This window comes from Grammomys surdaster, unplaced genomic scaffold (genome assembly GCF_004785775.1).
Source record: "Grammomys surdaster isolate TR1022 unplaced genomic scaffold, NIH_TR_1.0 174, whole genome shotgun sequence".
Lineage (NCBI taxonomy): Eukaryota > Metazoa > Chordata > Mammalia > Rodentia > Muridae > Grammomys > Grammomys surdaster.
The window spans coordinates 26,036,944-26,047,310 of NW_021604622.1; the positions used below are offsets into that span (position 1 = coordinate 26,036,944).

At 39.4% G+C, this 10,367-nt stretch overlaps 1 protein-coding gene across 1 annotated transcript in view; it reads right to left on the reverse strand.

Annotated features, from left to right (window-relative positions):
* Window positions 1-349: 349 nt before the first annotated feature.
* LOC114621309 (zinc finger protein 58-like) overlaps window positions 350-10,367 on the reverse strand; it is a 34,321-nt gene continuing 24,303 nt past the window's right edge. The window contains exons 6-8 of the mRNA XM_028767532.1: window positions 5,102-5,228; window positions 4,359-4,454; window positions 350-2,391 (exon numbers count right to left, since the gene is read on the reverse strand). Coding sequence (XP_028623365.1) covers window positions 1,016-2,391; window positions 4,359-4,454; window positions 5,102-5,228 — 1,599 coding nt within the window. The 3' untranslated portion in view covers window positions 350-1,015. The remainder of the gene's footprint in view (window positions 2,392-4,358; window positions 4,455-5,101; window positions 5,229-10,367) is intronic.

Consider the following 10,367-nt stretch of genomic DNA (forward strand, 5'->3'; position numbering starts at 1 on the left):
TCTCACTCGCCGGCCATCTGACAGAGATGATTTTTCAGCTGAGGTTCCCTCTTCCTAGGTGTCTCAGGTGGATATCCAATAGTAGTCTTCACACCTCACTAAGGTAGTTTTTCTATCTTACTAAAAAAAAAAACAAAAAAACAACAAAAAAAAAACAAACAAAAAAACACAAAAAACTATGAGAAAAAAGGAAAAAAAAACTATGTAAAACTTAGTAAGAAAAAAAACTTAGAAAAAAAAGAATGCAATACTAAACACAACACTGACAATACATTAAGAACATCTTATTTTTATTTACAAAAGTTACTAAAGTTCATATTCTAATAATGTATCTATGGACTTTGGGGAAAAAAACAGACTCTGAAACCTCAGGACTCAGTCTTATTCTTCTAGTTAAAATCACTCATTGTAGGTGATCTTACCACTTTTCAAAATTGAGCTTATGTTATAATTTCAATCTATAACATATTGATGTCCTCACAAGCTTTATCTGCATGATTCCAAAGTCTATAATGAGTTTTTATATCACACCAAACATTTCTTGGTCAGTTCAGAGTTCTGTATTAATTCTGTAGGGATTACTAAATGCTATACGGCTCCTGGAATTTGTCCCCTATGATAGATAATTCTCTCTTCTCTCTTAAGATCTACATGATGGGCAAAGTGTGGCAACACTGTGCTGTTCACTGTATCAGGTTGGTTTTCTCAGTTCTATACATTTGTCAGTGTTCCTTCCCAAGTCATTTTGCACGTAGAATGTTTGGTTATAATTCACTCATGGTTAATGAGCAGTTCCTACATTACCTGCATTTGTAGAGCTTCTTGAAAAATCTTGATGCCCTAAGTATAGAATGCTCAGCACGGCCATCTTCTTCACCATGACAAGGTCTCTCCAGTATATAATGATGGATGTCAAATATGGGCCTGACTATTATTAAAGGTGGTTCCTTATTCCGTTCATCTCTAAGGCTTTTCTTCTATATGAATTCTTTAGTGCTGAATTGTCAATGAACAATTATGGAAGCTTTGTATAAACCTGGATTAATCTAGAATGAATCTTGTAGTGTCGCGTGACGTTGGAACTATTTTTAAAGGCTTTCCCACATTTTTCACATTTGTAGGGCTTCTCGCCAGTATGAAGTCTCCAGTGATATTTAAGATTTGAAGAAGAAGTAAAGGCCTTGCCACATACTTCACATTTGTAGGGTCTCTCTCCAGTGTGAATTCTTTCATGTTGAACAAGGGGTGAAGGATATTTGAAGGTCTTGTCACAGTGTTGGCATTTGTAGGGTTTCTCTCTAGTATGGATTATCTGATGTTTAGAGAATGCTGAATGAACGTTAAATGTCTTTCCACATTCGTCACATTTGTAAGGTTGCTCTCTGGTATGAATTCTCTGATGTTTATAGAGTGATGTGTGAACACTAAAGGCCTTCCCACATTCTTCACATTTGTAGGGTTTCTCTCCAGTATGAACTCTTCGGTGAACAATAAGCCCCGAATAATTAGTAAAAGCTTTACCACATTCTTCACATCTGTAGCGTTTCTCTCCAGTATGGATTCTTTGATGCTTATGCAGATATGTAGAAAAGCTAAAAGCTTTGCCACATTCTTCACATTTGTAGGGCTTCTCCCCAGTATGGATTCTTTGATGCTTAACCAGATAATCAGAACAGTTAAAAGCTTTGCCACATACTTCACATTTATATGGTTTCTCTCCGGTATGGATTCTTTTGTGTTGTTTAAGGTGGGAAGAATAGTTAAAAGATTTGCCACATTCTTCACATGCATAGGGTTTCTCTCCAGTATGAATTCTTTGGTGTTGAATTAGATTATAACAATTAGTAAAGGCTTTGCCACAGTCTTTGCATTCATAGGGTTTTTCTCCACTATGTGTTCGCTGGTGATTCATAAATGTTGAGTAAATGGTAAAGGCTTTTCCACATTCACCACACTTATATGGTTTCTCTCCGGTATGAATTCTCTGGTGGTAAATCAGGTTTGCAGAACAGTTAAAGGCCTTACCACATTCCTTGCATTTGTAGGGTTTCATGCCAGTATGGATTCGCTGATGCTTATGTAGGTATGAAGAACAGCTAAAGGCCTTCCCACAGTCATCACATTTGTAGAGTTTCTCTCTCCTGTGAATTTGTTGGTGTTGGTGAAGGTTGGAGGAACAGCTGAATGCTTTGCCACATTCTTCACATTTGTAGGGTTTCTCTCCAGTATGGGTTCGCTGGTGCTTAGAAAGAATGCAGCGACTGGTGAAGGCCATGCCACATTGTTCACATTTGTAGGGTCTCTCTCCAGTGTGAATTCTTTGATGCTGAATAAGGACTGAATTCCTATCAAAGGTTTTCCCACATTCTTTACATTTATGGGATTTTGATCCTGTTAAAAAATTGTTAAAGAATCAGAAAAAGTATACCACCATACACTATATTTATACTGCTCATCCTAAATATACTTTGAAATTGTGATTACATTTTGACATAAAATGAAGCATCGTATAAATGGGAAGCTATAGATATTTGCACACCTATATTCCCAGTAGCCTCATTCAGATACTATATAATCTACCAATGAACTTAGAATATGGAGACAATGTGGAACAAACAAATAATGGAAAACTATGAAAGTTTAAAGCCAAACTTATATAACACCTACATAAAAACCACCTAGGGGCATTTTATTAATTGAAAGCAACCCTTATTTAAAAATGCACTGCTGGTCTTACACGAAAATTCCAAGTTCAGAAACATATCAAACAGGAAGCCAATGTTGATTGTGATAAATTGGTTGGAAGTAGAAATACAGAAGATTTTTGAGTATACCATATCGGTTTTCAAAGCTATAAAGTTGTGTAAAGATGTGACGTATAATACTTTTAAATCGATACATGAAACCTTTAAGGTAGTGTTAGGTTTTACCAAAAATAATATAAATACCTTAAAAAAATCAAATTATGAAAAATGTCTAGTTTACCTAGAAGGAGCATAAGTTCAGCTAAGGAAACTGTTTGCTAATAAACACAAAGTTACACAATTTCTAGGAATACTCATTTAGAAGGTTACAACCACTAGTAAGTAACCAAGCAAGGGAGAAAATGCATGTGCCTTGAAATTATGAATAATATTTTTATAAGGAATGATAACATCGCTTTTAACAGATCTACGGCATAGTTCTCTTAATATCTTATATTGTCCTTATGGGATATAGTAATCAATCTGGCACAGCTAAGCATGTTATCATATAATGGAAAAGAGTCTAGACTTAAAAAAAAATCAAACAGAAAATAGAGTTGTAAAATAACAGAAAGAGATTAGATTTGGGAGCCATAAAATTTTGAAACACTATCAAAGACCTACTAAACAAAGCTTATCTAACCTACATGTGTACTTTTCAGCCATGACTACACACTTAGAGAAGCACTGCATTGTAATAGACTGCCACTCAGTGGCAAAACAATAAATAAAAATAAAGCCAACCATCATAAGATATATAGCAAGACTGCAAAGAAGGTAAGGCATATCTCCATCCCCACAACCCCACAGGTTGGAAGGAGAAAATCAACCCTTGTATTTTGTCATCTGACCTCAAAATGAGCACTGTCATGTGCACACACACATACATGCACACACATGAAAACTCTGATGAAACTAGGTTAGCTAGTAAGCATGTGAATGAGGTTAGAGATGCCCATCTGTGGTATTACTGTGTTACTAAGGCTGCTAGAATTGTGGACCCATTTTCTGAGTCATAGAAAGTAAAGCAAAATATGTTGTAATTTAGATGCTTCCAGAAAAAATACAAGGACGGGGACCATGGCGATGGCTCAGCAGTCAACGTGCCTGCCACACAAGCATGAAGACTGGAGTCTGTGTACCCAGAACCTTTGTAAATGCCGAGGGGACAATGTAGCCAGCTTGTCATTCTAGGCTTGGAAGGTGAAGACACGGACATCCCTAGAGCAAATTGGCTAGGACTAGCTCTGAGTTTGACTTAGAGATCCTGCCTCAATGAATAAGGTAAATCAGCCATCAAAGAGGATTCTCGACATCAATGTTAGCCCTCCACAGGGTCCACGGACATGTCAGCCTATCTGTACACATGGAAGTATGTATACAGGCGAGAACAGGACACACACAGATACAGGAAAACAAGTTAAATACAGGACTTTGGCAGACTCTGTACACACAGACATAGCTTCTTGGAGAGAAAGGAAGGATTATCATGGCTAACATCATGCAGGAAAGGCCACTTGATAATAAGAGATTTCCACCCAAACGTAACTTCTCAATACATAGTTCACAGATGGACGTGTCACTTGTGAGCTCTGCTCACTCATCCCTACACACCTAGATGGATGGCCGCTGATGCTTTTCTCTTCACGCTCCACGGATCTGAACTCTGCTCCAAAAATGTGACCAGGTACGGCTTAGAGAAAGCAAGACCTGTTTGGAAAAGGAATAAGATGCTTGGCTGTTTTTTTCTGGAAATTAACAATTGCAACCAGTTTTGGTGCTTAAAAGGAAAGAGAAGATAAACAATTTTGTAAAATTCTATCTTTAAACATTTCCTGAAAGACAGGATGCTTAGGAGTAATACAACCTCCAGATCCCGAGCCTCATTACAGGAAAAAGTATTGACGCTAACGGTGAGACACTTTAACACATGTGTTCTGTGCCTCAAGCCACTGGGCTTCTAACATTGCCACCACAGGAAAATACTCTGAAAACAAATATGTCAAAAAGAAAAGAAAAAAAAAAAGAGTTTCTTAGCTAATAACAATTCCCTAATTTTTCCTTTTAAAATAGGCAAATGAAACTAATCAACACCCTGGGTGGTGGTGGGGCACACCTCTAATTCCAGCACTTAGGAGGCAGAGGGCAGGCAGATTTCATCGTCTAACACCAGTCTAGTCTAAAGAGCAGGTTCCAGGATAGCTACAGCTACACAGAGAAAGCCTGTCTTGAAAACCCAAAAAAGAAAAGAAAGAAAAAAAACAAAAGCACACGCTCCCATGAAATATTCTTCAAAGGCAGGGAGGCAGTCACATGTTGACAGTGAAATCAGAGTCAACTATGGAAGTTATCCTCACCCAGGAACACGAGGTTGTTGTAGTTCTCCAGCATCACGTCCCTGTACAGATTCCACTGAGCAGAGTCCAGACATTCAAACTCCTCTGCAGAGAAATCAATGGCCACATCTGTGAATGACAGAAGGTCCTGAAATAAAAAATAAATGAACAGTATAAATTAAATAAATAGGACAAGTAATGATACACATAACAAAGCCAGCAAGCTTGCAGTCACCGCTTACCCAAGGTGAAGGGAGAGCTAGAAATGCTTATGAATTGGTATAGAATGTTAATTACATTCTTCAAAATCACCTCTACTCAGAAACCTCACCCTGAGAGTGAGGTGTAGACCCCATGCAGCAGCTCTGGACTGAGGCTTCTGAGTGTGCCCTCGCCCCCTGGTGGAGGGAGGACAGGAGCACTAAGGGACAGGAGTTTGAGCAGCCAAGGGGAGAATAAGGGAAGAATTCAGATGAAATTTAAGTGCAAGAGTTTTACACATTTGCACATTACAAACAGCAAAAACAGCCTTTGGAATATATTTACACTAAATGTGAGCCTAACCTTTAAATACACTAGATGTAATTCTAACACTTTGTCTCTTTCTCCCTCTCTGTCAGATATTCATGCATCTGCTATGTTCCTAAGGCAGAGTTTGAACTCATGACCCCACTGCACTGCTCTTCGAAGGTCTAGTGTTATCAATACACGGCACTACCTTTATTTTTTTCTCTTATTTTAAAATTTTCTACATTTCAGCTCAACTGTTTTTCTTATCTCGGTATATAAAGTGCCACAATGATCTTTGAGGATACTAATATTTTTATTATTTATGGTAAGCTTATAAAAATTTACTTATTAATGAAAGATTATATAACACAGATAAGTCTTAGATATATTCTTTGTAGGCTAATACTCCATATATACCTACTATGATTTTTAAGTAGGGTTTACTTTTATATTGAAAATGCTCAAAACCCTGTCTTCCAGGCTTCTGTAATACACACTACAGGACTGTTACAAACAGTCTCAATTCTGGGCAATTGTATCCTACGCATCATGTTCCTACCTAAATTCATTGTGCAGACACTGGTCAAAACTTTCTGTGCTTCTTTTCCCCAGCTCACTGGCCCATTGGAAACGCCTGTCTTCAACTCTGGTGAGATCAAATTCTTTGGAGTATGTCTATGGCTGAGATCATATGTTCCTTGTCTTTCCAGGTCTGAAATAACCCTGTCTACACTGTCATAGATAAGCTCTCATGCTTTGAGGCTAAACAGGGCTGAACTGCACATATGTGTCAAGATCTATGCAGGAGGAATAATAAATGGCTTTAAAACTCATGGAATGCAGCCCACCAGTTAGCTCAACCACAGTGGATGTGTGTCAAGAGAGGTATGGTCCCAAGAACTACATGCCCTGAGGACTTCATACTGTAGAGTTTTACTGTGCTTGTTGCCTTCATAGGCCTCTTAATTTTGTTGGGGTCTGGAATTCATCATATAAACCACTCTGACACCAATCTCAGTCAAACAGGGCTGGCTTATTGAATATAACCCTGAGAGTGATTGATCAGGGACACAGTGTGGACTTGGGAGCTAAACTGTGACCTATAGCTAGAATCCTATAGAGCCTGAAATACACAAACATCTGCGCCAACTTATTCCACTAATCAGGATTTAGGGATGGGAGATTTCAGCTCTCTGTGCTGAGAACATATTCACATACTATGGTACCTCAATGTTGCTGGCCCCTTTTTAATCACAGTCAATTTCTCAGTCCTAGTGAACAAATACTAATTGTCCCAGTAAAGTAATGGGTTCATGTCAGTACAGTCTTTTGTTAATCACAGTTTATTCTTCAGCACCAGCTGAAGAGAAACCAGAAGATAAGAGGAGCAGACCGAGGATTTTGGGAATCTTCTGAAACCTCAAGTTTGCCTCCAATGGCACACCTCCAACCAGGCCACACATCTAAATCCTTCCCAAACAGTTCATCAATGGAGATCAAGTATTCAAGTGTATGAACCTATGGGCCTATTTTCACTCAGACCACCAAAGGTTTTTCTGTTTTATACAGTGCACTACAGACATAAACCCATTATCTTACTGGAACAAGGGGTGTTTGTTAGCTGGGACTGAGAAATCAGCTGTGATTAAAAAGAGGCCAGCATCACTGAGGTACTGGCTTCTGTGAGGATTTCCTCAGGGTCAGCACATGGACACTATGGTGGGAAGCACCAAGACTGAATTTCAAGCTAGCGTCCCACATGGTAATGATTTTGAAGACATGCAGTCGAGGAAAAGCAGTTGAGCACAGCACTGTGAAAGGCCAGGAGAGGCCATTGGTGGAAAGTGCAGCCTCAGTTGCAGTGGAGACCCCATGAATGACAAGAGTCATGGAAACCAAATACAAGCAAATGTCATAAGATCACACATCATGATCAGGCTGCTTCTGTGCTGGAACTTTAGGGTTGTTTCAATCTGATATTTGACAGAGGCAAAACACACACACACACACACAGACAAAACCATACACTGGAGAAAAGATAACACCATCAATAAATGATGCTTGGGAAACTGGATGACCACATGCAGAAGCATGAAATTGGACCTGTATCTACTGTCCTACGCCAAGTTAGATGCAAGTGGATGAAAACCCTCAATTTGAAATCCAAAACACTAAACTGATAGGAGAAAATATAAGCAGTACCCGACAAGACATAGGTACAGGAAAGGACTTTTTAAACAGGACTTCATTTGCCCAGGAATAAAGGCCAACAGTTGACAGCTGGGATTTCATAAAACTAAAAACTTAGGTACAGCTAAGGAAACAACCAACTGAGCTACAGAGAAGCCCGCAGGATAGGAGTGAACCTTCGTTATCCATCCGTCTGTCTAGGATGGATACAAATACACTAAGAATTAAAAAAACAAAGATTCAAGGAAATTGTCTTAGGGTTTTACTGCTGTGAAGAGACACCATGACCAAGGCAACTTTTATAAGGACAACATTTAACTGGGGCTGGCTTATAGGTTCAGAGGTTCAGTCCATTATCATCAAGGCGGGAACATGGCAGCATCTAGGGAGGCATGGTACAGTCAGAGCTGAGAATTCTACATCTTCAAATGAAGGCAGCTAGTGAAGACTAACTTCCAGGCAGCTAGGGTGAGGGTCTTAAGCCCACGCCCACAGTGACATGCCTACTCTGAGAAGGCCACACCTACTACTATAGGGCCACACCTTCTAATAGTGCCACTCCCTGGGCCATGCTTACACAAACCATCACAGAAACAAATGATACAATTAAAAAAGGAGCTAGGGATTTAAACAGAGTTCTCAATGAAAGAAACAAAAATGGCTAAAAATATACATCAAAAAGTGTTCATCGTCCTTACCTGTTAGGGAAATCAAAACAACTTTGAGATTTCTTCTTACTACAGTCAGAAAGGCTAAGATCAACAAAACAACTGACAAAAAAATCCCGGCAAGGAGCAGAGAAAAGGAACCCCCCAGTCACTGTGGGAAAGACTGCAACCTGGTCCAGCAACTCTGAAAATAAATATGGAGAACCCACAAAAAGCTAAAACGTAAGTCTACATAAGACTCAGCATATGTTCAAAGTACATCCTACCTGGCAAAAACTAGGGCAACCGTGTTGGTTGCTTCTCTATTCATAATAGCCAGGAAATAGAAACAATCTAATATTCCTTTAACTGATGGATGAATAATGAAAGTGTCACACACACACACACACACACACACACACACACTCACGCACCATGGAGTACTACTAAGCTGTAAGTAAAAATGAATCATGTACTTTGCAAGTGAATTTGTGGACCCAGGAAAGACAACATTCTTTGTTGACACAGAATGACAAACGCCACAAGTCCTCTCTCATCTGTGGTTCCTAGCTCCCAATGTACAGATTTGAGTTATACAGCAGGAAGTAACCATGGAAACCAGGATCGTATAAAGGGAGCACTGGGGGAGGAGCATGAGGGAGGAGTAGCAGGGCACAGGTGCTCTGAAGTGGGAAAGGGAGAACCTGCAGGGGGCTTCAACTGGGAAGAGGGAGGGAGGTCAACACAGATGGGGGGGCAATGAGGGTAAGATAAGGAAAAATAACACCAAACCTCATGAAATCAAAATTTATACTTACCAAAAATTATATATTATACATTGTATGTATACATAGACAAAACCCACAAGAACTCTCAACCCCAGAGCTAACTCTCTAGGCCTCGTGATGTTTAATTTCCTGAAGTTATTTTTATTTTTGTGATTAAGTATGTGCCACCTTGTATACTGGTGCACAACCTGGTGCTTCTGGAGGCCAGATGTTACTGGTTCCCTGGAACTGCAGTTACACAGCTGCAAACCACCATGTGTGTGCTGGAGACTGAACAGTGCTGCTCTGGGGACTGAACAGTCCTCCTCTGGGGACTGAACAGTGCTCCTCTGGGGACTGAACAGTGCTCCTCTGGGGACTGAACAGTGCTCCTCTGGGGACTGAACAGTGCTCCTCTGGGGACTGAACAGGGCTCCTCTGCTAGAGAACAAGTGCTCCTATTTTTTGAGGAAAAAAAAATGGTTTATTTGTTTTGTTTCTGACAGTCTCATGTAGCATGCCTGGCCTTGAATGTTCTAGAAGCAGGGAGTCACCCTGAACAACTGACTTCCTGCTTCCATCTCCCAGACGCAGATGTAACAGGACACAGCACAGCATACACTGGTCTTTTCTCTTTAATCATAGGTCTGTTTGATAAATATATTAAATACAAATGTCTGTATATGTATACATACACACACACACGTATATGTATATGTATATGTATATGTATATGTATATGTATATGTATATGTATATGTATATAACAAATGTTTGTGTGTAACCTGTAATATAACCGAGCATATTGCTGTATCACCTCTACACTGTAAAAGATGAGATTTAAGGTTCAAGAAAATGTACTTTCACACCTTAGACAATGTAAAATGGCATATTCTTAGTTTCCTGAACATTAGTGGCATTAACTAGAAAGTTTCCATATTATTTTAATTATAGTTAGATAATAAATAGAAAATATTTGTATTTACGATAAGGTTGTTTAAAGCCCATGCTTCTTAGGAGATTTTAAAGCTGTCAGTCAGTCTCCAGCACACAAATCAATCTGACTGAAGTGTGGCAAAAAAACACATGAAGGACTGGGTCAGCAGCCAGCTGTATACAAAGGACTGGGTGAGCAGCCAGCTGTATACAAAGGACAGGGTGAGCAGCCAGCTG